The 27664-nt window shown below is 42.9% G+C and overlaps 1 protein-coding gene across 3 annotated transcripts; it reads right to left on the bottom strand.

Moving 5' to 3' along the window:
• Nucleotides 1-7995: 7995 nt before the first annotated feature.
• On the bottom strand, nucleotides 7996-27627 carry LOC111978159 (kinesin-like protein KIF11). 3 transcript variants are annotated; one of them, XM_024008047.2, is made up of 23 exons: nucleotides 27537-27627; nucleotides 26247-26357; nucleotides 24543-24675; nucleotides 24331-24428; nucleotides 20950-21028; nucleotides 20677-20862; nucleotides 20398-20522; nucleotides 20213-20303; nucleotides 19824-20066; nucleotides 19623-19718; nucleotides 19414-19502; nucleotides 19193-19280; nucleotides 18893-19081; nucleotides 18517-18724; nucleotides 18252-18424; nucleotides 17991-18116; nucleotides 17735-17893; nucleotides 17324-17463; nucleotides 15791-16064; nucleotides 10235-10457; nucleotides 9977-10134; nucleotides 8413-8523; nucleotides 7996-8310 (listed from the first exon to the last, which is right to left on the bottom strand). In XM_024008047.2, exons 2-23 carry the CDS (start codon nucleotides 26321-26323, stop codon nucleotides 8197-8199), a joined length of 3180 nt encoding a protein of 1059 aa, XP_023863815.1. In that variant the 5' UTR covers nucleotides 26324-26357; nucleotides 27537-27627; the 3' UTR covers nucleotides 7996-8196. The 3 variants fall into 3 exon arrangements, with proteins under 3 accessions (XP_023863815.1, XP_023863814.1, XP_023863816.1); XM_024008046.2 differs by lacking the exon at nucleotides 27537-27627 and adding an exon at nucleotides 26578-26725; XM_024008048.1 differs by lacking the exons at nucleotides 24543-24675; nucleotides 26247-26357; nucleotides 27537-27627 and having other exon boundaries at nucleotides 24320-24338.
• Between the last annotated feature and the right edge of the window lie 37 nt (nucleotides 27628-27664).

Raw genomic sequence — 27664 nt, 5'->3', positions numbered from 1 at the left:
CAGATGCTCTCGTTGTGCATCTGTAAAGGTTTGATGATGTTTTTGGTGACAAGCCAAATTTCTTCAGCCTCTTGAGGTTGAAGAGGCGCTTGCCCTTCTTCACACGCTGTCTGTGTGGGTGGACATTTCAGTTTGTCCGTGATGTGTACGCTGAGGAACTTAAAATATCCACCTTCTCCACTACTGTCCCGTCGATGTGGATGGGGGGTGCTCCTCTGCTGTTTCCTGAAGTCCACGATCATCTCTCTTTTTTTTGTTGACGTTGAGTGTGAGGTTATTTCCTGACATCACACTCCGAGGGCCTCACCTCCTCCTCTGTAGGCCGTCTCGTCTTGTTGGTAATCAAGCTACCACTGTAGTGTCGTCTGCAAACTTATGATTGAGTTGGAGCGTGCATTGCCACGCAGTCATGGTGTCAGGGAGTACAGGAGAGGCTGAGAATGCACCCTTGTGGGGCTCCCAGTGGTTTGAGCCGATCAGCGGCGTAGGAGATGTGTTCACTACCCTACACCACCTGGGACGGTCATTCCGTCAAAAAGTACCAGGACCCAGTTGCACAGGGCGGGGGTCGAACCCAGGGTCTCTGAGCTTGGAGTGGCGACGTTTGGAGGTACTTGGTGTAATGCTGAGCTGTAATCGTATGAACACATTTATTCACAGTAGGTTATGCCTTGTCCAGATAGGGTTTAGGCAAGTGTCAGTGTGATTTAACGATTGCGATTTGTCTGGTTAGAGACCTAATCGGCGCGTAAGGCAGTAAGCAAAATTGGAGATGGGTCTTAGGGTGTCAGGTAGGTGTGAGGGGATATGAATCTTGACTCCCTCTCAAGCACTTCATGATGACAGTAGTGAGTGCTACAGGGGCCAATAGTCCGTTTAGGCTCGTTTATCCTTAGCTTTTTGGGAACATGGAACAATGGTGGCCCCTGAAGCATGTGGGAACGGCTAAACTGGGACTATGGATTGAATGTGAATAATTCTGTAACACACCAGCAGCTGGTCTGTGCTTGCTCTGAGGCACGCGGCTAGGGATTGCCGTCTGGACGGGCAGGCCTTTGCCAGGGTTACTAACGTTTGAAATGTTTTTTGACTCCGATTGCTGCAAGCTGAAGGAGAGCACAGCAGGTTTTTGGTAGCAGGGCCATGTCATAGTGGCCACTGTTATTGTCCTCGAAAGCGCGAGCCACAAGAAAGTGTTTTAGTTTGTTTGGGAGCAAGAGACCAATGGTGTCCCGCGACAGGGATGTTTTTCTTTTTGTAATCCGTTATTGATGTAGACCCCTGCCAATACGTCTCGTCGTCTTGAGCTCAGTTGAATTACGACCTACTTTTTTCCCTATACTGACTGCTTAGCTTGTATTTGATTGCCTTGCGAGAGAAAGATCTACACAGTTTGTGGTATTCGTCATGGTTTCTTCCGGTCGCCTTGCCATGATAAAGACAGTGGTTCGCGCTTTCATTTTTGACGCGAATAGCTGGCCAGATCAATCACGGTTTCTAGTTGATGGAAGGTTTTAATAGTCGCTGTGGGTACACATCACCGATGCACTTTGCTAAATAAACTCGTCTCACTGAATCAGCGTCCTATACATCAACTGTTGTTGTCTCAGCTATGGCGGACACATTCCCAGTTCCACGTGATCGAAGCAATCTCTTGAAGCGATGGAATCAAGATGGTCGGCAAGAGCTGACAGAACCTGAGGCACCGGGCGTTTCTTTTAAGTTTCTGTCTGATAGGCTGGGAGCAACAAAATTGAGTCGTGGTCAGAGTTTGCCGCGATAAGGAGGGCTAAGGGAGGGTCTCTCTTATTGCGTCGCGGAAAGTTAGAGTAGCAATGACCAGAATGTGCTCCAGCCCATTCTATAGCTGATTCAAGTTAGGAGGAAGAGAGAGAGAGACGACGAGAAGAGAGAGAAGAGAGAGAGAAAGAGTCCTGCTCTACATCATGAGCCTCCTCGTATTTCATGTGTTTATTTTGTTATCTGTAATGAGATACAACTCTGAATCGGAAACAAGGAAATCCAGACAAGAAGTGATGAACAACAACTCTATTTCATTCGAAGATAGAAAGAAAAGTATACTTTGCGCCTCAAAGTTAAGGTTTTTATGAGTCTTAGCTAGCTAGCTCACACAACAAAGGACCTAGCCGAAGCCAGGACTTAACAGCTAGCCACAGAGAACACAAAGCTAGATACACATACACTAGAAGAGGGGTGTAATAAATACTATCATCAAACGTACCAAACTGAGTAAACCAAAAAGGGGACTGCACGCACTAACTTTAAACTATAGCGTTCAGTTTTGTGCCGAGTGATTATTTCGACTCTTCTTTTGCTGTTGTTGTTTTGAAGCTAGGTATTAGACGCCTCACAGCAGCATGATACAATCGCGTTGCCATGGCAACATGGCGGCAGCAGAACAGCGCAGCAGTAGTGGCTTACTGCCAAGAGATGAGCTATAGGTGTACCTACCATAGGAGTCCCCTCGAAGCCTACCATTGACTATGTACATACCCAGCGTGCGACAGAGCTGCAGGAGTTGTGACCCGTTTTTGTTGGTTATGTTGTCATAGTTGTGCCTAGGTGGGCATATGGGGGAGGGAATGCTGTCACCTCCAGGTAGGTGTTTGTCCCCCTGTGTGCTGAGGGTGTCAGGTTCCTGTCCAGTTCTGGCATTTAGGTCGCCACAGACTAATACATGTCCCTGGGCCTGGAAATGATTGATTTCCCCCTCCAGGATGGAGAAGCTGTCTTTATTAAAGTATGGCGATTCTAGTGGGGAGATATAGGTAGCACACAGGAGGACATTTTTCTCTGTTAAGATAATTTCCTTTTGAATTTCTAGCCAAATGTAAAATGTTCCTGTTTTGATTAATTTAATGGAGTTAGGTCTGCTCTATACCAAATTAGCATTCCCCCTGAGTCCCTTCCCTGTTTCACACCTGGTAGTTTGGTGGATGGGACTACCAGCTCTCTGTAACCTAGAGGGCAACCAGTGGGTCCGTCTCCTCTATACCATGTTTCTTGCAGGATGACAATGTCTGCATTACCGATTTCTTTGGTGAAGTCCGGGTTCCTGCTCTTTAGGCCAAAGGTAGATGACCTCAGACCTTGGATATTCCAGGATGATATAGTGAAGGCTTTTTGTTCCATAAAGTGTCCAATGTTGTTGGTCGGGGTTTGGCCTCAGGCCAGTAAGTGTGAGCAGAGCCTGCTGAGCATCTGGTACATGCCGTTGGCTTGAGCGAGTGTAAGAGTGGGGGTTGGGCCTGTTTGCCCGCTCACTACCTGGGCGTATGTGTGACTTCCATGTTGATGCCCTCCTTTCTCCTACAGCGTCCATCACAAATACATGCACATGGTCAATTATGCAAATTAGGCYATGACATCATATAGCGACTTCTAGCTACTTTTAGGACAGCCAATAGCTACTTTCCTTACTGAGGAGTTGGCAACACTGGAAGGCAGGCGACAAGCTTAGGTCTGCATATTATGCACATGGAAACGCGTTGGGCTTAATCTGGACACATTTTGGCGAGTGAGTTCTCTCGTTTCGCCTCTTCCTATCTGCCGAAACGACACTATATTACCAAAAGTATGTGGACACCTGCTCGTCGAACAATTTATTCCAAAATCAAGGGCATTAATATGGAGTTGGTCCCTCTTTTGCTGCTATAACAGCCTCCACTCTTCTGGGAAGGCTTTCCACTAGATGTTGTAACATTGCTGTGGGGACTTGCTTCCATTCAGCCACAAGATAATTAGTGAGGTCGGGCACTGATGTTGGGCGATTAGGCCTGGCTCGCTGTCGGCGTTCCAATTCCTCCCAAAGGTGTTTTATGGGGTTGAGGTCAGGGCTCTGTGCAGGTCAGTCAAATTGTTCCACACCGATCTCTACAAACCATTTCTGTATGGACATCGCTTTGTGCACGGGGGCATTATCATGCTGAAACAGGAAAGGACCATTATACAGTTGAAGTCGGAKGTTTACATACACCTCAGCCAAATACATTTAAACTCAGTTTTTTCCACAATTCCTGACATTTAATCCCAGTAAAAATTCCTCGTCTTAGGTCAGTTAGGATCACCACTTTATTTTAAGAATGTGAATGTCAGAATAKTAGTAGAGAGAATGATTTATTTCAGCTTTTATTTATTTCATCACATTCCCAGTGGGTCAGAAGTTTACATACARTCAATTAGTATTTGGTAGCATTGCCTTTAAATTGTTTAACTTGGGTAAAATGTTTCAGGTAGCCTTCCACAAGCTTCGCACAATAAGTTGGGGGAATTTTGGCCCATTTCTCCTGACAGAGCTGGTGTAACTGAGTCAGGTTTGTAGGCCTCCTTGGTCGCCACAAGCTTTTTCAGTTCTGCCCACACATTTTCTATGGGATTGAGGTCTGGGCTTTGTGATGGCCACTCCAATACCTTGACTTTGTGTCCTTAAGCCATTTTGCCAAAACTTTGGAAGTATGCTTGGGGTCATTGTCCATTTGGAAGACCCATTTGTGACAAAGCTTTAACTTCCTGACGGATGTCTTGAGATGTGTGTTCAATATATCCACATCATTTTACTTCCTCATGATGCCATCTATTTTGTGACATGCACCAGTCCCTCCTGCAGCAAAGCACCCCCACAACATGATGCTACCACCCCCGTGCTTCACGGTTGGGATGGTGTTCTTTGGCTTGCAAGCATCCCCCTTTTTCCTCCAAACATAATGTATGTCATTATGGCCAAACAGTTCTATTTTTGTTTAATCAGACCAGAGGCAGGAAACTGACTTGTTGGAAAGGTGCCATCCTATGACGGTGCCACGTTGTAAGTCACTTAGCTCTTAAGGCCATTCTACTGCCAATGTTTGTCTATGGAGATCACATGGCTGTGTGCTCGATTTAATACACCTGTCACTAACGGGTGTGGCTGAAATAGTCTAATCCACTAATTGGAAGGGGTGTCCCAATAATTTTATATATGCAGTGCATTCGGAAATTATTCAGACTGATTGCCTTTTTCCACATTTTGTTACGTTACAGTCTTACTCTAAAATTGAAATTGTTTTCCTCAGCAATCTATTCACAATAGCCCATAATGACGAAAATGACAATGTTTTTGGCTAATTTATTAAAAATGAAAAACAGAAATACCTTATTTACACAAGTATTCAGACCCTTTGCTATGAAACTCAAAATTGAGCTAAGGTGCATCCTGTTTCCATTGATATGTTTCTATAACGTGATAAGAATCCACCTGTGGTAAATTCAATTGATTGGACATGATTTGGAAAGGCACACACCTCTCTATATAAGGTCCCACAGTTGACAGTGCATGTCAGAGTAAAAACCAAGCTATGAGGTTGAAGGAATAATCCGTAGAGCTCCGAGACAGGATTGTGTTGAGGCACAGATCTGGGGAAGGGTACCAAAATATTTCTGCAGCATTGAAGGTCCCTAAGAACACAGTCGCCTCCATCATTCTTAAATGGAAGAGGTTTGGAACCACCAAGACTCCTTCTAGAACTGGCCAAACTGAGCAATCAGGGGAGAACGGCCTTGGTCAGGGAGGTGACCAAGAACCCGATGGTCACTCTGACAGAGCTCCAGAGTTCTTCTGTGGAGATGGGAGAACCTTCCAGAAGGACAACGATCTCTGCAGCACTCCACCAATCAGGCCTTTATGGTAGAGTGGCCAGATGGAAGCCACTCCTCAGTAAAAGGCACATGACAGCCCGCTTGGAGTTTGCCAAAAGGCACCTAAAAGATTCTCAGACTATGAGAAACAAGATTCTCTGGTCTGATGAAACCAAGATTGAACTGTCTTGAGGAAACATGGCACCATCCCTACGGTGAAGCATGGTGGTGGCAGCATCATGCTGTGGGGATGTTTTTCAGCGGCAGGGACTGGGAGACTAGTCAGGATTGAGGGAAAGATGAACGGAGCAAAGTACAGAGAAATCCTTGATGAAAACCTGCTCCAGAGCGTTCAGGACCTCAGACTGAGGCAAAGGTTCACCTTCCAACAAGACAACAACCCTAAGCACACAGCCAAGACAAGGCAGCAGTGGCTTTGGGACAAGTCTCTGAATGTCCTTGAGTGGCACAGCCAGAGACCGGACTTGAACCCGATCGTACATCTCTGGAGAGACCTGAAAAACAGGAAACAGCAGAGAGTACACACCTATCCACATCGACAGGACCGCAGTTGAGAAGGTGAAAAGCTTTTAAGTTCCTCGGCGTACACGTCACCGACGATCTGAAATGGTCCACCCACACAGATAGTGTGGTGAAGAAGGCGCAACAGCATCTCTTCAACCTCAGGTTGCTCACAAACGTTTACAGATGCACAATTGAGAGCATCCTGTCGGGCTCTATCACCGCCTGATACGGCAACTGCACTGCCCGCAACCGCAGGGTTCTCCAGAGGGTGGTGCYGTCTGCCCAACGCATCACCGGGGGCACACTGCCTGCACTCCAGGACACCTACAACACCAGATGTCACAGGGAGACCAAAAAGATCAAGGACATCAACCACCCGAGCCACAGCCTGTTCACCCCGCTACCATCCAGAAGCGAAGGTCAGTACAGGTACATCAAAGCTGGGACTYCGAGACTAAAAAACTGCTTTTATCTCAAGGCCATCAGACTGTTAAATAGCCATCACTAGKCGGCCACCACCCGGTTACTCAACCCTGCACCTTTGAGGCTGCTGCCCTATATACATTGATATGGAATCACTGGTCACTTTAATAATGGAACTAGTCACTTTAATAATGTTTACGTACAGCTTTACTCATTTCATAGGTATATACTGTATTCTATTCTACTGTATTTTGGTCAATGCCTCTCCGACATTGCTTGTCCTAATATTCATATTTCTTAATTCCATTCTTTTACTTTAGATTTGTGTATTGTAGTGAATTGTTAGATATTACTGCACTGTTGGAGCTAGGAACACAAGCATTTCACTACACCCACAATAACATCAGCTAAATAATGTGATACTTTGCAAAAATTTCAACAAGAAAAACGTTTTTGCTTTGTCATTATGGGGTCTTGTGTGTAGATTGAGGGGAAAAAAACAATTTCACCAATTTTAGAATAAGGCTAACGTAACAAAATGTGGAAAAAGTCAAGTGGTCGGAATACTTTCCCAATGCACTGTAGTGCGTCACCCAAGAAACAGAGCCCCACTATAGCCCATTTATCTGATGCAGTCTGGCCAGAAATATACTGAACAAAAATATAAACACAAGTAAAGTTTTGGTCCCATGTTTCATGATCCGAAATAAACTCCAGAAATGTTCAATACGCACAATTGTATTTAGTAGTCAATAATATACTGTAGATATTGCCTCCTAATATTGTACAATCGGTGTGTCGCTTCACTGGCCTGGGATATTGTTTGAATTCAAGACCAGATTGATCTCAATTTGTCAGTGTCAAAGTTACCACTCATTTCAGTCATGTGTGTGGGTTTAAAAAAGATTCAGCTAAGGTCCATCATGTCAATGATGTGGAAACAAAATATGCCTACAAAGAAATGCTAGTTTGTTAACACCACCTGCTTTAAGTCGCAAGTGTAACAGTTACTCAAGATTTAAATGCATATTCCCATTCAAATTATTGGCATGCAGTTTGACATTTCAACAGTAAAACGTGAAGAATTATCGAGACATGGTGTGGGCATATAGGTAGACGTTGCAATTGGAGGATGCATTTTAAGCACCTAGTCTAGAATTAAGCAATTAGGCACAAGGGGGGTGTGGTATATGGCTAATATACCACAGCTAAGGGCTGTTCTAAAGCACGACCCAACACAGTGTGCCTGGATACAGCCCTTAGCCGTGGTATATTGGCAATTATACCACACCTCCTCGGGCCGTATTGCTTAATTATAGAAATGTTACATTTATTCGTCCAATTATGGGCTTGTGGTGCAGTTCACTAAGTGAAGGTAAGAAAGTGGTGTATATTTCAATCAGAGGACGCTGACATCTTTAAAAATATGTTTAATACAGACAATAGAACATTAGTTAAAAAATGTTCTAGCTCATTCATGTCAGTCAATCCTTTTAAGACTGCATAATAGGGAAAAAAAACATTACCAACATAGAACAGATTAAGAGAATAGTAAAAACAGACTCAAGACAGGTAAAATATTAAATAGTTAAGAAATGTAAAAGTCACATTCTACTAGTTCTGACACCTGAGTGGTAATTTGGACCTGAGTGGGGTATCGTGAGTTTCATTTTCTGCCATCTTGGATCGATTGAGGGGTTTGTTTTCCTTCTTGCCTGCCTTCTTTTGCTGAAAGGAGAAAACAGTACATTCAAACAAAGCCATAGCTGGGGCTAGGAGCGAGAGATGAAACAGTACATTATTAACAAAGAAACACTGGGGTAATCTTACCTTGAAGAACGGCYCTCTTCCAGTCTCATAGCACATGAGGTTTTCGTCGATGTAAGATGGCTCAGTGACATAGCTGTCGTTGTAGCCGCTCAACTCGTCCTCCAGAGAGTCCTATGGTAACAGATGTCATAACATCTATTCTGTACACTAAACTTCACCCTTTCCAATGTCATTATTGCCTGTTACATGCTGAATAGTCAAGATCAGTCAGCATTCATAGTCGGTGTATACAGTAGAGGTTGACCAATTCATCGGAATGACCGATTTAATTAGGGCCGATTTCAAGTTTTCATAGCAATCGGTAATCGGCATTTTTGGACTCAGATTATATTGCAATCCACAAGGAGACTGCGTGGCTGACCACCTGTTACGTGAGTGCAGGCAGCAAGGAGCCATGGTAAGTTGCTTGCTAGCATTAAACTTAATCTTACATAAAAAAAATAAAGCTTAACATAATCACTAGTTAACTACACATGGTTGATGATATTACCAGTTTAACTAGCTTGTCCTGCGTTGCATATAATCAACGCGGTGCCTGTAATTGTGTCACTTCTCTTGCGTTCAGTGTAAGCAGAGTCAGGGTATATGTAGCAGTTTGGGTTGTCTGGCTCGTTGCGAACTGTGTGAAGACCATCTCTTCCTAACAAAGACCGTAATTAATTGGCCAGAATTTTACATAATTATGACATAACATTGAAGGTTGTGCAATGTAACAGCAAAATTTAGACTTAGGGTTGCCACCCGTTCGATAAAATAGGGAACGGTTCCGTATTTCACTGAAAGAATCAATTTTGTTTTCGAAATGATAGTTTCCGGATTTGACCATATTAATGACCTAAGGCTCGTATGTGTGTTTATTCTATTATAATGAAGTCTATGATTTGATAAGGCAGTCTGAGTGGTGGTAGGCAGCAGCAGGCTCGTAAAGCATTCATTCAAACAGCACTTTCCTGCGTTTGCCAGCAGCTCTTCGCAATACTTGAAGCACAGCGATGTTATTGACTTCAAGCCCATCAACTCCCGAGATTAGGCTGGCAATACTATAGTGCCTATAAGAACATCCAATAGTCAAAGGTCTATGAAATACAAATGGTATAGAGAGAAATAGTCCTATAATAACTACAACCTAAAACTTCTTAACTGGGAAAATTGAAGACTCATGTTAAAAAGGAACCACCAGCTTTCATATGTTCTCATGTTCAGAGCAAGGAACTTAAACGTTAGGTTTTTTACATGGCACATATTGCAATTTTACTTTCTTTTCCAACACTGTGTTTTTGCATTAAACCAAATTGAACATGTTTCATTATTTATTTATGTATTATATTAAGTTCAAATAAAAAAAAGTGTTAATTGAGTATTGTTGTAATTGTCATTATTACAAATATATATATWWAAAAAAAATCTGCAGACTTTTTTTTGGTACTCGAATAAAATTCGTATTGGTGTTGAAAAATCATAAATCGGTCGACCTCTAGTATACAGTTTCCTTAATGTAATCATGACACTAATCTGCCCCAAACCGACATGACCCAACCGGGTAAAATTGGGATCTAATGTGTACCTGATCGACCTGCTTCTCCTCCTCTACTGTGTCACACTGGAACAGGGCTGCCTGCAGCTCCTCCTGCTGGTGGCGGAAGCTGTCCAGCAGTTCAGCTCTGCTCTTCGACTTGGCCAGGAGACATGGGTACACAAACTCTCTCCTCTGAGGAGTTGTACCTGCCAGAACAAAACAAGAGGTCAGTGACTCAGACTATACACGTAGAAGAAAAAAGCCAATTTAACATTTTAGATGGCATTACATCCGRGTCAGGCTCACCAGTTGGAACATCCTGTTTGAGCTGCTCGCTGAGAAAACTGTGGACACTGACCACGCCATCCTCCATGTGGGCCTTGAGTTCTACGTGGTGGTGTTCCAGAGTGTTCTGGTCCAGTGACGTCTGCTCTTTCAAGGCCTCCAGACCCTCCTCCACCAGCCCTTGCTGCTGCTTTAGTTGACCACTCACCTCCTGGACCCTCTCCTCACAGCTCTGCTCCACCCTCTGATTCATACCAGAGAAACACCGGTCAGGATTTCAGTTATGATGAATACCGACATGTAATGAGCTGCTCAGCGATTTCAAAGCTAACCATTTTTGTAAAACTGAACAGTGTAGTACCAGACTACTAATATTTCCCGGCACTGAGCAAATTTCAGGTCTGCTGAGTGCAAACTTGAACCGTGTGAAATTTCTGTGCAACTTCCAGCACGTGTTTACTGTGAATACAGAGGCTGTACCCACTTTACTGTTTCAGTGGCCAAATAGCCTACTGATTATTTGATAATAAATGTACACCTACCAGAGTGGCTTACCATWAAAAAAAAAAAAGTTTGTTTGAAAATTCACCATGAGAAATTAACATGGAAATTGGTTATATCATTCAGCCTACAGTAGCAGCCAATGTGTGATGTTTAATGTAGGCCTACATTCCATGAGACTTTTCCTTCAGACAAGGTGGTGACTGAACATTGTTGTGTTTGATACAAGAAACCAAAATAAAAGGCATAGTTATTCCCATATCATTATTAAAGAGAATCACACAAGTTTTGCTACTCTGTGCCTATTGGCTACTTAGCTTATTCAGACTCGTCTCAAAATACAACACTGCCCCTTAAGACAAAGAAAAGCTCCCTACCTGGCACTCTTTTCAAAGATGGCTAGAAAATGTACGCGTTTTGTGATCTTGTAGGAAGCAAGAATTTGCTATAACTGGGCTAATAATTCACTAACTAGCAAATAATATGAACAAAATGTGCACACGTCGCTACATGCGATTGTTTTGAGATCAAAGCAGCAGCTGCATAATAAATCACAACCGCTCATGCTGTAAAACAGTCCAGTTCAAAGTGAATGGCACAAATTCATATATGGCAATGTCTATTTGCACATAGGTCTACTGCAGTTCTGATTGGTTATGCCGCACTGGTCTGTGTAAAGGAATACAATAGAATCCTACTCTGATGCGCTCAAATGTTGGTTGACCGAGAATCATCCGTTCGTTCTTCCAATCTGAAAAAAAAGGTACTTTTCCATATATAGATACCCTACGCGCCGAGCTGGTCTGATGCTTTAAGTGCACTCTTAGATAAAATAACTCTTAACGGGCGAATGTTTACTGGTTGCTCAGGAGGGAAAGTCAGATCTGTGGAAGACATCTATTGGACCTAAAGAGGGTATAGGAGCATGCGATGCGTGAGTATTGTGCACCAAACAGGTGCGGTTAGAATACAATATTATTTTTTCTTACCATTTGGAAAAGTGCAAACACTAATTAAGTGTACCAGAGTGTCAAGGAAAAAAATAAGCCCTTAAAACAGCAAAGACAAAGACCGTTGCATGCATGTGATTTGCAGTTTATTTATCGCTTAGGAAAATTATTCAAAGCTCCCTTTCTTATTCCATTTTTGAACTAAAAATGTTTGATTGCATTTRAAAGCATGAATGACTCGTATGCTGTGTCATGACATGAAGGACTGATACATACAGTAGCCTACAGTGCCTTTGGAAAGTWTAGACCCCTTGACTTTCCACATTTTGTTAGCCTTATTCTAAAATATATATTTTTTAAAGAATCCTCAGCAATCTACACACAATACCCCATAATGACAAAGCAAAAACCAGTTTAGAAATTTGAGCAAATGTATTAAAAATGAAAAAAATACATTTACATAAGTATTCAGACCCTTTGCGATGAGACTCGAAATTGAGCTAAGGTGCATCCTGTTTCATTGATCATCCCTGAGATGTTTCTACAACTTGATTGGACTCCCCCTGTGGTAAATGCAATTGATTGGCCATGATTTGGAAAGGCACACACACCTGTCTATATAAAGGTCCCACAGTTGACAMTGCWTYMRWTWMSKWAWYKRAWGCAKTGAGGTCGAAGGAATTGTCCGTAGAGCTCCAAGACAGGATTGTGTCGAGGTACAGATCTGGGGAAGGGTACCAAAAATATTCTGCAGCATTGAAGGGCCAAGAACACAGTGGCCTCCATCATTCTTAAATGGAATTAGTTTGGCACCACCAAGACTCTTCCTAGAGCTGGCCACACAGCCAAACTGGGAAATCGGGGGAGAAAGGCCTTGGTCAGAGAGGTGACCAAGAACCCAATGGTCACTGACAGAGCTCTATAGGTCCTCTGTGGAAATGGGAGAAACTTCCAGAAGGACAACCATCTCTGCAACACTCCACCAATCAGGCCTTTATGGTAGAGTGACCAGACAGAAGCCACTCCTCAGTAAAAGGCACACGACAGCCCGCTTGGAATTTGCCAAAAGTCAAACACTCAGACCATAAAAACAAGATTCTCTGGTCTGATGAAACCAAGATCGAATGCCAAGCTTCATATCTGTAGGAAACCTGGCACTATCTATACAGTGAAGCATGGTGGTGGCAGCATCATCCTGTGTGGATGTTTTTCAGCTGTAGGGTCTGGTCTGAGAGACTAGTCAGAATCAAGGCAAAGATGAACGGAGCAAAGTACAGAGAGATCGTTGATGAAGTCCTGAGCGCTCTGGAGCAGGTTCTCAGACTGAGGCGAAGGTTCACCTTCCAACAGGACAATGACCCTAGACACATAGCCAAGAACGCAGGTGTGGCTTTGGGACAAGTCTATGAATGTCCTTTAGTGGTCCAGCCAGAGACCGGACATGAACAGCTCTGGAGAGACCTGAAAATAGCTGTGAAGCAACACTTCCCATCCAACCTGAGAGCTTCAGAGGATCTACAGAGAAGAATGGGATAAACTCCAAATACAGGTGTGCCAAGCTTGTAGCGTCATACCCAAGAAGATGCGAGGCTGTAATCGCTGCCGAAGGTGCTTCAAAGTACTGAGTAAAGGGTCTGAACACTTATGTAAATGTAATATTTCAGTTGTTTTTTTGCTTTGTCATTATGGAGTATTGTGTAGATTGATGAGTAATACAACAATTTAAATCAATTTTAGAATAAGGCTGTTACGTATCAAAACATGGAAAAAGTCAAGGGGTGTGAATACTTTCCGAATGCACTGTATGCATGTATACAAGCACGTAATGATACATGCACACACAGTACAGGTCAAAAGTAGACACCTACTCATTCCAGGGCTTATTTTTTCCTATATTGTAGAATAGTGAAGACATTAAATCTAAGAAACATATAGAATCATGTAGTAACCAAAAGTATTAAATCAAAGTAACTGATTCTTCAAAGTAGCCACCCGTTGGCATTCTTTCAACCAGTTTCATGAGGTAGTCACCTGGAATGCATTTCAATTAACAGGTGTGCCTTGCTAAAAGTTAATATGTGGAATTTCTTAACATCTTAATGCGTTTGAGCCAATCAGTTGTGACAAGGTAGAGGTGGTATGCAGAAGGAAGCCCTATTTGGTAAAAGACCAAGTTCATATTATGTGAAGAACAGCTCAAATAAGCAAAGAGAAATGACAGGCCATCATTACTTTAAGACATGAAGGTCAGTCAATCCAGGACATTTCAAGTAATTTGAAAGTTGCTTCAAGTGCAGTCGCAAAAACCATCAAGCGCTATGATGAAACTGGCTCTCATGAGGACCGCCACAGGAAAGGAAGACCCAGAGTTACCTCTGCTGCAGAGGATCAGTTCATTAGAGTTAACTGCACCTCAGATTGCAGCCCAAATAAATGCTTCACAGAGTTTAAGTAACAGACACATCTCAACATCAACTGTTCAGAGGAGACTGTAAATCAGGCTTTCATGGTCAAATTGCTGCAAAGAAACTACTACTAAAGGACACCAATAAGAAAAGAGACTTATTTGGGCCAAGAAACACAAGCAATGGACATTAGACCGGTGGAAATGTGTCCTTTTGTCTGATGAGAAATTTTTGGTTCCAACCGCTGTGTCTTTGTGAGACGCAGAGTAGGTGAATGGATGATCTCTGCATGCATGGTTCCCACCGTGAAGCATGGAGGAAGAGGTGTGATGGTGCTTTGCTGGTGACATGGTCAGTGATTTATTTCGAATTCAAGTCACACTTGAGCAGGATAGCTAACAGCATTCTGCAGCGATACGCCATCCCATCTGGTTTGCGCTTAGTGGCACTACCATTTGTTTTTCAACAGGACAATGACCCAACACACCTCCAGGCTGTGTAAGGGCTATTTGACCAATAAAGAGTGATGAGTGCTGTTTCAGATGACCTGGCCTCCACAATCACCAAGCTCAACCCAATTGAGATGGTTTGGGATGAGTTAGACCACAGAGTGAAAGAAAAGCAGCCAACAAGCTCTCAGCATATGTGGGAACTCCTTCAAGATTTGTTTAACACTTTTGTTACTACATGATTCCATGTGTTATTTCATAGTTGATGTCTTCACTATTATTCTACAATGTAGAAAATAGTAAAAATAAAGAAAAGCCCTTTTAATGAGTAGGTGTCCAAACTTCTGACTGGTACTAATATAAAATTCAATCGCCTACATTTTCTTAGACAATTAAAAGGCAAGAACTGTTTCCTCACTCCGCTGCTGCCTCCGCCACATTGTTCTCAACACCAATACGCTGGTTAACTTTGCTATTATGTATTTAGGAACATAGGGAAAGGCYCCAATTCAACGGCACACTGAAGATTGTTTCAGAACCGCGGACAGCGACCGCTATCCAACACGGGAGAATGCGCATGTTACAAAATATTATTTATTAGTGGTGCATAATTATTTTCACATAATATAACCATWWACAATTTCAGGTTTCACATGTTTTAGAGTGAAGACTGTGCCATCCCCGTGGCCGCAATTGTTTTGTCTACCGAAACAGGGGTGAATCAGACAGCTCGTGCACCATGAATAAACGATTTGCGATTGCTCGACTAAGAAAATCTTGATCGACCAACAGCCTATCGTCCAGTCAACTAAATGGGGTCAGCCCTTAATGAGGTCTGATAAAACGGTCTGATCCTGTTGGTATCCAACATGGCATCAGACTGCTAAACACTTGAACTGGACTGCAGACTCTACAAACCTTAGAGCACACATACAGTACATTCATGACACACAGATATATTACTAATGATTGCTAAATACTGCACAATATAAAACACTCCCACCCCCCCAATCCCTGCCTTCCCCAAAACCCATGAAAATATTGGACTATAAATTGTGCCTTCCTGTATTATACTAAAACGTTTATTCTATTCTAATAAGCGATTTACTTTGTTTGTATTCTTATCTTTTATCATTTCTTACAACTGAAACTTCCAGGCCAAGAATTTGGCAAAATAGCAAAAATACATTTTAGTACTCCATTTCATAAAGTACCACCAAGTACCTGTTTGAGGTAAAACTGCACAATATTCTGTCTGAGTGTATAGTTTACCTGAAGCAGGGTCTGAGCAGAGGCGGTGTTCTCTCTCATCAGGGTGAGCTGAGCCTGGGAGTCAGTGCTGTCCTTGGTGGAGGCACACCATTGCAGACTCCTCTCACACAGTTGAGTCAGAGAGCTGTGCAGGTGGCTGCAGTAGACGGAGCACTCCTCCACCGTATGCTGGGCCTCCTGGGCAGTCTGCTGGACCTCAGAGATAAGGCAGGCGGTGGTGGACTCTAGACACTCCTTTTGGGTTGCGGTCTGGTTCTCAGCTGCACTGCATCTCCTGGAAGACGGAATCAAATGAATTAGAGGCTATGCACTGGCAAACAAGTGAAAAGAGTAATATGCAGATTCAATGGACAAAGTCAACGACATGGTAGGGCGGACTCCAATTAGTCAACCGGTCAATTGTTTGGTCGTTAGGCTGTTGGTCGACCAAGATTGTGTGTTACTGCTCGACTAAAACACACGCCCAACTCCGAGAACTAATCCATTGGAGGCCAAGACTAAAAGCCAATTTATGTTTGATCCGAAAATGTGGTTTGAGGCTCCATATGGAGAGATTGACGCAATTGCGGAGCCTCCAGAGGCATAGAGGCGAAATCAAGCTCTGCACTGCATCGCCATGCGCCTCCCAAATGTTGTAACAATGAGAAGGGATCTGTACAGCTCTGCATTGACATGATTGGTTGACGGTAGGTGGGGGCGGTACATCCTGTATACACACAAACTCACTTCTTTGAGAACAGCTGTGCATTGTGCCGTTAAGCGCAAGAAGTATGAATGCCGACATCTGATGAGACCATATCACTGTAAATCCTGCATGGCCAATGCAGACGTCGGATTGAGCACGCACAATGCACTTCTCTCTCCAGAATGCGCGCTCTCCCGCAGATTTTTGCACATTCATAACTTCATTGTGTGAATTGTTTGCATATATCAATACCCCATTACATATATCACCAGTAGTATATTTAAGCAATAAGGCCCGAGGAGGTGTGGTATATGGCCAATATACCACGGCTAAGGGCTGTTCGTATGCGCAACACGGAGTGCCTGGACACAGCCCTTAGCCGTGGTATAATGGCCATTTATCACGGACACATTGTTCGCTGAGTGCACAACCTATGCTACAGTTTTGGTTTATTTCATTCCATTTTACAAATTGTCAATTTAGTAGTCTTTTGTTTGGAGTTCTGCGGTCGATGTTGATTAAGGACACGCACACATAGAAGTAGGCCTATAAGCTACCGTGAAAATGTAGGCACAAATAAAATAAAAATTGTGGGGGGGGGGGGGGGGGGGGGGTATGATAGTATTTCTGATTGGCTTAACACACCATGACTAATGACCTGTAAAAAGTAATGTTTTCACCTCAAACAGCAGCTGTTTATACATCCATTGAGAATTACAATAGTTAGACGACTTTTGGTCAACCACACACACAAAAAAAAAATGAGTCGGGACAGCCCTACGCCATGGACAGATATATCACGTCACATTAGGCCAATGGCCCAGTTAAGACAGCCCAGTTGCACTTACGTTTGCAGGGTCTGCTGAAGGGACTGGACAGGGACCTGCAAGGCGTCGGAGGCACTCARCAGGCCGGCGTAGTTATTCTGGGTCTCCATGGCCAGGAGGTTGAGCTGGTTCTGCAGACACTGGATCACTTGGGTCATGCCCTGTAGGGGAGGTGATGTCACAAGGTCAGATCAAAAAGCACACATGTTGACCAAACATCCTCGATAGTGAGAAGAGTTATTTTTTGTTGTTGTCAACATCCAGATGTCTAACAGGGACTGGACCAACGGAATAAAAGCAGAGTAGACATTGCCGAGCAACCCTATTGTGCATCAAGGTGTATTACTTTGACATCTTGTTTTTTCAGATGATTGCAGAGGGTGATAAGAGAAGACACTTTATAGACCACTCCAAGTCGATCCCAGGCCGTACCGTTCGATGCTCCTTGTCTGCTCTGCTGATCTGTTCCTTCAGGTTGTTGTGCTCAGTCTTTAGGGAGCCGAGACCTGCTGTGGCAGTCTCCCTCAGGGCAGCCAGGTCCTGGGCATGGCCACTGAAGAACGACGTCATCTCCACCTTCATGGACGCCATCTGGGAAAAAGGAAAGCATTCATTAAATTGTCTAACACATGCATACGCAAAGTATTTAGAGTATATTCAATGCATTATTTCAGCCAGCTTCCCTTACCTTAGCTGCCAGGGCATGGTGGCTCCCCAGTGTCTTCTTCAGGCTGTCATTCATGGCCATGATGGCACTGAAACCAGGCAACATCTGGGCCACCAGGACCTCCTCAAGCTCCAGCTTATGCTCCTCCTGTTAAAACAGGATCATATTTATCAAGAAATATCTCACACATCTCTTTATACAGATGTGTACAAAAACAGAAGACAGAAAAAAGAGGAAAAAAACACCGGAAGAGAACAGACATGGCTTAATTTCTATCCTTACCAAAACCTGGTGCAGAGTGTTTTTGGCCTCCACACACAGAGTCTCCTGCTCCATCAACTTAGCCTGACACTTGGTCATGCCATCAGTAAACAGGTTATTGATGCCGCAGAAGGACGTGGCTACAGTAGCCATGGCACCTTTGAGCGCTTTGTCYTTGACTGTAAGAAGACCCTCTGAGGGAGCAAAAGACATTCAATCAGATATTAATTCCTATGATGCGCTCATATCACTCTTGTAAACTACCGGTCCATTTCAAGCTGCTCACCAACTGAGGTTTTGTAGGAGTCCAGCATGCTCTGGTGCTTGTTGCGCTGGTCTTCCACAGAGTTCTGCATCTGGCTGAACATAGCATCCATGTGGTCGGTAAAACTAATCTGGATTTCAGAGTTCTGCTCCTCAACTTTCTTCTTCCTCTCTAGCTTAGCATGCAGGTCAGATACGTCTTTGGTGCTCACATCAACAGTTGTCAGCAACTGGAGAAAAAAAGAAAAAGAGGTTAAATCGTGAAAACAGACAGTCATTTTAATATACAGTACATTCTCAAATGACATTTTAGTCARTTAGACTAAACTGTTAACCAGAGCGAATTACAGCAGTGAGTGTATACATTTTCGTACTGGCCGTAACGTCGTCACCCTAACCTTGTCTGCAGCGGTATACAGTTTCTCCTCGGTGGTGGCCAGCTCAGACACTATAAACGCCTCCTCAGTGAGCTTCTGCTTGGTCTCCTGCAGGTCCTTGTGAGTCACCTCCAGCTTATGGTTCTTCTCCTCCAGATCATTGATGCACTGGTCCAGCTTATCCTTGCTATCCTCAAACAGCTCAAAGACCTGGGAAGGAGGGACGGTTACAATATTTTTGGATTAGTCATGTGGAGCCGGTAGCCATTGCTCAGCTCATCCAAAAACAGGAAGTAAAATGACATTTTTAAACATGCTTACTCTCTTCAGCTCCTCCTCCACTGATGCAATCTTCTCGGTGTATTCTGTTATATGCTCCTCTTGGGAAGATATCGCGCCTGCCATGCTCCTGTGGGGTGATAAATTAAAATGTTAAACTCCTTTACTTTCTCCTTTTGAAGTGATCACATTCCAATACAGATTTTAGTAAAAACATTTGGTTCATGAACAAAATATATGTGTGTTGTACAATGGGCAATTACTCATAGTTCTCAGACGACAAATACACTCCATTCTTGTCACGAGTGGCAGCCAAATCCCGTTTTAGACGCTCAATTTCTTCTGTGTATTCCTGATAAAATACAATATTTTAGTCCAGACATTTTACCAAATAAGATATTCTTAAAAACATACATAAAGTAAACAGAGAACTCTCCAAATTTCAATTTAGAGTTTCAGTTCTTATATTTACCTTGATAAGAGTTCTCTTTGTCAACTTCTGGTTCACCTCAGGCTTGTTCATAATGTTCTTGGCCCTGTTGGCATATTCCAGCGTGCTCAGAGTTTCCTTGGGATTTCATGAAATGAAAAGTTAAGAGTATTGAGGCATTGATAAAAACTAGGCATCAATCTGGACACACGTGCCAAGAGACAATAAGACAGCCAGACACACCTCRAGGTTGATAGAGGCTGGGGAAACGGTGGCGATGATGGAGGTCTTGGTGCGGCCTCCCAGTGAGTCCTGGAGGATACGGGTGAGTTTGGACTCCCTGTAGGGCACGTGGGGCCTCTTCTCCACCAGTGCAGTGATCACCCTGCCCAGTGTCAGCAGAGACTGGTTGATGTTGCCAGCCTCGCGCGCCCGCTTGTCCACAGCCCCCGATCGGCCGATGTTCTCACTGCCAGCAAGGTCCACCTACAAGGTGAGGTCACGTTAGCGAGAATTCCTGATGGGCATCACAAGCAGGTGCACATACAGGACAAATATGTGATCTTTCTTTGTAAGTCACTGGTAGAGGATACGTGACAATGATATTTGTAGGTAATACCAGTTAACCGTACCAAATTCAGTTTTCCAATCTTGACCAGTTCCTCTCCTTCAATGGTGATCTCCTTCATATGAATCGTGACAGAGAACACCGAGTGAGAGCGGCTGAAAAACAAAAAGGGCTAGATCAATATTAAACTATTCAAACACTACAACGCCTTGCTATGAGAAGTTTAGCTGGTGAGACATGCAGGTTTACCTGGAGTAGGCATTCATAAGAGTGGAGGCAGTTTTTCTCTTGGCAGATCCACGCTCCAGAATCTGGTAAACCTCATTTTTGTTGTGTACCGTGATTTCCTCCAGGCCCTTGATGATGACACCCCTCTGATGGACATAAAGTACATTTAAATCTCATAACTAGGTTAAGAACACCACCCTATTGGTGGAATAGCAGGTTGTCTATGAAAACAACAGTGACGTGTTGACACTTGTGGAATTCAACTAATTAGGAACGTACATAAATGTGAGTGAGTACTACCTTATTACGTGGATCATCAAACAATTGAAGGCGTTCAGTGACATCGGGACAAGGACTCAGCAGGTCAAACAGCTCTTCATTGTAAATCTCCAGCAAGGAAACCTTGACAGAAAACTCTGTCCCATTCTCAGACAGCTTCTCAAATATCTGATGAAGTGTCCGGGGAATGATACCAGCAAGAGGGTCCTGAAAGAGTAGATTCAAATCACACATTAGTACACAGAGGACAATAACAAAAACAGTCAACTGACAAATCTGACAATTATGTTATACCTCTTCCCATGTAAATTCTTCATTTGGAGATCTTTCTCCTTCCATTGTGAAGGTCTTTCCTGTTCCAGTTTGGCCATATCTACATGACAAAAACCGTTCAATCAAAAATCTTTTATAAAAACAGACAGACAAGTCTTCAGTGGCCAATGTCAGCTTCTTTTGGGGGGGGGGGGGGGGYSYGGGGMGGCKSMSGGTGTTTGGTCGCTGATCATGTTTGTTTGTTAATTTGTGGATTGCGCTGTACTCTGCCACTAAATGTTGTCTATTGCTTGCTAGTGAAGGGGAATATATATATTTTAGAATAAGGCTGTAACATAACAAAATGTGTGGAGTCGGTGTCTGTATACTTTCCGAATGCACTGTACCTGCTTTAATGTTGCTGGACTCTGCGAAGAGCCTTAATAAATATAAACATATTGCTCACCATGTCTGCTGCAGAGGGACAAGAGCCATGAGAAAACAAGTTGCCGTTTGGACACTGACYAAATGTTATTCTTGCACCAGTTCTCAGTACTTTTATTTCCATGACTCATCAAAACMTGTTTTCTCATGGCTCTTGTTCCTCTGCAGCAGACATAGTGAGCAATATGTTTATATTTATTATTATTAAGGCTCTTCGCAGAGTCCAGCAACATTAAGGCAGTTATGGTGCATTCGGAAAGTATACTAACACCTCGAATCCCCACATTTTGTTACGTTACAGCCATACTCTAAAATGGATTCAATATTATTTTTTTGCAAATGTATTAAAAATAAAACTGAAAAACCTTATTTACATACAGTTGAAGTCAGAAGTTAACATACTTTAGGTTGGAGTCATTAAAACTCGATTTTCAACCACTCCACAAATTTCATGTTAACAAACTATAGTTTTGGCAAGTCGGTTAGGACATCTACTTTGCGCATGACAAGTCAATTTTTCAACAACTGTGTAAAGACAGATTATTTCACTTATAATTCACTGTATAACAATTCCAATGGGTAAGAAGTTTACATACACTAAATTGACTGTGCCTTTAAACAGCTTGGAATATTCCAGAAAATGTCATGGCTTTAGAAGCTTCTGATAAATGATGTCAATTAGCCTGAGTCAATTGGAGGTGTACCTGTGGACATATTTCAAGGACTACCGTCAAACTCAGTGCCTCTGCTTGACACCAGGGGGGGGAAAAAATCTTTCAAAAATCAGCCAAGACATCAGAAAAAAAATTGTGGACCTCCACAAGTCTGGTTTATCCTTAGGAGCAATTTCCAAACGCCTGAAGGTACCACGTTCATCTGTACAAACAATAGTACGCAAGTAGGAACACCATGGGACCACGCAGCCGTCATACCACTCAGGAAGGAGACGTGTTCTGTCTCCTAGAGATMAWRGTACTTTGGTGCGAAAAGTGCAAATCAACCCCAGAACAACAGCAAAGGACCTTGTGAAGATGCTGGACGAAACAGGTACAAAAGTATCTATATCCAGAGTAAAATTAGTCCTATATCGACATAACCTGAAAGGCCGCTCATCAAGGAGGAAGCCACTGCTCCAAAACCACCATAAAAAAGCCAGACTACTGGTTTTCAACTGCACATGGGGACAAAGATCGTACTTTTTGGAGAAATGTCCTCTGGTCTGATGAAACAAGAATAGAACTATTTGGCCATAATGACCATTGTTATGTTTGGAGGAAAAAGGGGGAGGCTTGCAAGCCGAAGAACACCATCCCAATCGTGAAGCACCATCATGTTGTGGGGGTGATTTGCTGCAGGAGGGACTGGTGCACTTCACAAAATAGATGGCATCATAAGGGTGGAAAATTATGTGGATATATTGAAGCAACATCAAGACATCAGTCAGGAAGTTCAAGCTTGGTCGCAAATGGGTCTTCCAAATGGACAATGACCCCAAGCATACTTCCAAAGTTGTGGCAAAATGGCTTACGGACAACAAAGTCAAGGTATTGGAGTGGCCATCACAAAGCCCTAACCTCAATCCTATAGAAAATTTGTGGGCAGAACTGAAAAACCATGTGTGAGCAAGGAGGCCTACAAACCTGACTCAGTTACACCAGCTCTGTCAGGAGGAATGGGACAAAATTCACCCAACTTATTGTGGGAAGCTTGTGGAAGGCTACCTGAAACGTTTGACCCAAGTTACACAATTTAAAGGCAATGCTACCAAATACTAATTGAGTGCATGTAAACTTCTGACCCACTGGGAATGTGATGAAAGAAATAAAAGCTGAAATAAAATAATTCTCTACTATCATTCTGACATTTCACATTCTTAAAATAAAGTGGTGATCCTAACTGACCCGAGTCAGGGAATTTTTTACTAGGATTAAATGTCAGGAATTGTGAAAAACTGAGTTTAAATGTAGTTGGCATAGGTGTATGTAAACTTCTGAATTCAACTGTAAGTATTCAGACCCTATTTCCATTGATCATCCTTGAGATGTTTATACAACTTGGGAGTCCACCTGTGGTAAACTCAATTGGACATGATTTGGAAAGGCACACACCTGTCTATATACAAAAACCAAGCCATGAGGTCAAAGGAATTGTCCATAGAGCTCAGAGACAGGATTGTGTCGAGGCACAGATCTGGAGAAGGGTTCCATGTAGCCATGGCTCTGTTGTACTGCCTTGTTCCGGGCAAACTGTAATTTGTGGCACCTGACCACACGACTGGACAGTAGTCCAGGTGCGACAAAACTAGGGCCTGTAGGACCTGCCTTGATAGTGTTGAGGCAGAGCAGCGTTTTATTATAAAAACAGACTTCTCGCCATCTTAGCTACTGTTGCAACAACATGTTTTGACCATGACAGTTCACAATCCAGGTTTACTCCAAGCAGTTTAGTCATCTCAAATTGCTCAATTTCCATATACATTACAAGATTTGCTTGAGGTTTAGTGAATGATTTGTACCTAACACAATGCTTTTAGTTTGAAAGATTTAGGACTAACTTATTTCCAAACATTCTGAAACAGACTGCAGCTCCTTGATAAGTGTTGAAGTAATTTCACTTGCTGAAGTAGCTGAAGTGCACAGTTTTGAGTCATCTGCATACTTAGACACACTGGCTTTACTGAAAGCCAGTGGCATGTCATTAGTAAAGAAAGAAAAAAGTAAAGGGCCTAGACAGCTGCCCTGGGGAATTCCTGATTCTACCTGGATTACGTTGGAAAGGCTTCCATTAAAGAACACCCTCTGCTATAGTGTGGATAAAGAGTTACTTGTTGTTAGACAACATCAGATAGTATCATGAGGTCCGTGACCATTCCCAGTTCTATGGCTTGCAGCACCATATCAGCAAGTAAAATTCAGAATATGAGTAAATGTACCTGTCAAATAAAGGCGATTTTGATGTCAGTTATTACCTAGTACTTACGCAAAAACTGTACAGTTGTATCCACTTATCACTTCATCCAAAATGGGACAGACAACACTCTTGTAGACGTCGATTTGCTTTGCAGCTGGACCGAAAACCTGAGGGTTTGATAACATGTAACTTAAATGTGCAACCTTAAGAACAGATGGCCTTCCAACCCAAGTAGATATTAGTGTTAGTCCATTTTAGACAACATTAGCTACATTAGTTACCATATCAAAAGTGTACATTTTCCTAGCTGCCTTGTCGCCAATCCCTCCCGTTCGCACATTGATCTCTTTTCTGTTTTCAACCGTATCAATGACCCCATGGGAGGCAGACTTGCGTTCCGCGTTGTTGAAGGGTCTGAAAAAGCAAGGGCAGAAAAGTTAGCGAGACATTAGTTAAGCCTAGATACAGTGCATTCTTAAAGTATTCAGACCCCTTGACTTTCCCTACATTTTATTACYTTACAGCCCCCCCTCAATCAAACACCCCATAATGACAAAGCAAAAAGGTTCAGACATTTTTGCAAATGTTTATATATTTTTTTACTGAAATATCACTTACATAAGTATTCAGACCCTTTACTCAGTATTTTGTTGAAGGACCTTTGGCAGCGATTACAGCCTCGAGTCTTCTTGGGTATGACACTTACAAGCTTGGCACATCTGTATTTGGGTAGTTTCTCCCATTCTTCTCTGCAGATCCTCTCTAGCTCTGTCAGGTTGGATGGGGAGCGTCGCTGCACAGCTATTTCAGGTCTCTCCAGAGATGTTCGATCGGCTTCAAGTCCGGCTCTGGCTGGGCCACTCAAGGACATTGAGACTTGTCCTGAAGCCAATCCTGAGTTGTCTTGGCTGTGTGCTTAGGGTCGATGTCCTGTTGGAAGGTGAACCTTAAACCCAGTCTGAGGTCCGGAGAGCACTGGAGCACGTTTTCATCAACGATCTCTGTACTTTGCTCCACTCATCTTTCCCTCAATCCTGACTATTCTCCCTGCCGCTGAAAAATATCCCCACAAAATGATGTTGCCACCGCCATATTTCACCGTAGGGATGGTGCCAGGTTTCCTCCAGACATGACGCTTGGCATTCAGGCCAGAGTTCAATAATGGTTTCATCAGACCAGAGAATCTGGTTTCTCATGGTCTAAGATTCCATTAGGTTCCTTTTGGCAAACTCCAAGCGGGCTGTCATGTGCCTTTTACTGAGGAGTGGTTTCCATCTGGCCACTCTACCATAAAAGGCCTGATTGGTGGAGTGCTGCTGAGATTGTTGTCCTTCTGGAAGGTTCTTCCATCTCCACAGACGAACCCAGACCATAACCCGATGGTCACGCTGACAAAGGCTGTTSTCCCCCGATTGCGCCGTTTGGCCGTGCAGCCAGCTCTAGGATGAGTTCTTGGTGGTTCCAAACTTCTTCCAATTAAGAATCATGGATGCCACTTCTTGGGGACCTTCAATGCTGCAGACATTGAAAGTGCCTCGACATAATCCTGTCTTGGAGCCCTAAGGACAATTCCTTTGACCTCATAGCTTGGTTTTCCTCTGACATGTACTGTCAACTGTGGCACCTTACATAGACTGGTGTGTGCCTTTTCAAATCATGTCCAATCAATTTACCACAGGTGGACTCAAATCCAGTTGTAGAAAAATCTCAAGGATGATCAATGGAAACAGGAAGCACCTGAGCTCAATTTCGAGTCTCAAAGGGTCTGAATACTTCCATAAATAAGGTATGTTTTTTTTATTTTTAATACATTTGCAAAAACGTATCAAAACATTGTTTTTGCTTTGTCATTATGGGGTATTGTGTGTAGAATTATGTTTTTATTTAAGCAATTTTAGAATAACGCGCAAGGGGTGTGAATACTTGAATACCAAATGTTTGTATTTAAGTCCCAACTGGTTTCATACAAGTCACGTTTAGCTTACCTGCATCTCACAACGACTTGAATATTTCTCCCCTTCTCATCCTTTTTGGCAACATTGAACAAGTTGTTCGAAGCCATGTTTGCAGAACACTCAAAATCCTGCCAACGTCAACTGTAACAAATATCGTTACCGTTTTTCAATTGAAAAACGCAAATGTTGTATTAGTTAGTTAACATAAGCATAACATAAATTACTGTTATTCTAACTAGGCAGCTAGCTACCGTTAATTAGCTAGCTATCTACTGTTGATAACTAGCGATTATCACTTCAATATATTTGCTAACGTTAGCTACCTATGTTACATAGCCAACCAATCCAAAATTGTCATTACCAAATCTTTGCTCTCGAATTTCTCTCGAACAATTATCTTGTAGATGGCTAGCTAATTTTAACAAAAACAATTTGATTCCTGGCGCTCTTTCGTGCGGACTGTAGTATTTCAAACTTTAAATATTTTCATCCGAGTTCAGCCAATCGCTAAATCGGAATGTCTCAAACGCGATTTTATTGGCAGTCTGTGGTCACATGAAAAATGGAGGAGTGATGCATCACGGGAACTAAGCTATAAATTGGGACATGCTAAAATACACTACATTTGCTAACAGCTTATTCCAAAAATCATGGGCATTAATATGGAGTTGGTCCCCCCTTTGCTGCTTTATAACCCTCCACTCTTCTGGGAAGGCGTCCCACTAGATGTTGGAACATTGCTTCGGGGATTTGCTTCCATTCAGCCACAAACGTTAGTGAAGTCGGGCACTGTTGGGCGATTAGGCCTTGCTCGCAGTCGGTGTTCGATGGGGTAGAGGTGAGGGCTCTGTGCAGGCCACTCTCATGCCATATTCCTATTTAACGTTATAGTTATTGCTATTCCATTACTTCAGTTCAATTTCTATAGTTTCTGTAGTCTGGTGGCCAGTTAGTATATGAAAAGAAGATAAAGATTTCCATTCTTCTCATCGCGGACTGGTAGAGTTGGGACACCAGGAGGGTGCAATAATGATCAAGTAGAACAGAGAAACGACAGTTATCACAATCTCCATACACGGACCTCTGCTGTCCTCTTTAAGTTCCACGATAACAAAATTACTAGCTGATAACAATTCATGTATGTATTTACATCATAATGTAGTGCTTAGTAGAAAGTATATTTATTGTTAAATTGTAACTAGGTTTTCCCCAATTTTCCCTCTAGCTAGCAAGTGAWTGTGAAAATCAAGTCGTCTGCTGTAAAACTCGTTGCTGTGTAAAACSCAAAATATCTTTGTAGTGAACGGGAATATGACGTACCTTACAAAATCTGTATCCCTTCTAGCCATGCCATTTTTTGGTGGGAGGAATTATCCTCTTTTGGTTGGCATTGTGACTCAGGCACAGAGTTTCTAAACTCAGAGATGCAACATCGCGAAATTTACGGG

This window comes from Salvelinus sp. IW2-2015, linkage group LG18 (genome assembly GCF_002910315.2).
Source record: "Salvelinus sp. IW2-2015 linkage group LG18, ASM291031v2, whole genome shotgun sequence".
NCBI lineage: Eukaryota > Metazoa > Chordata > Actinopteri > Salmoniformes > Salmonidae > Salvelinus > Salvelinus sp. IW2-2015.
This window is presented reverse-complemented; position numbering and strand designations above follow the sequence as displayed.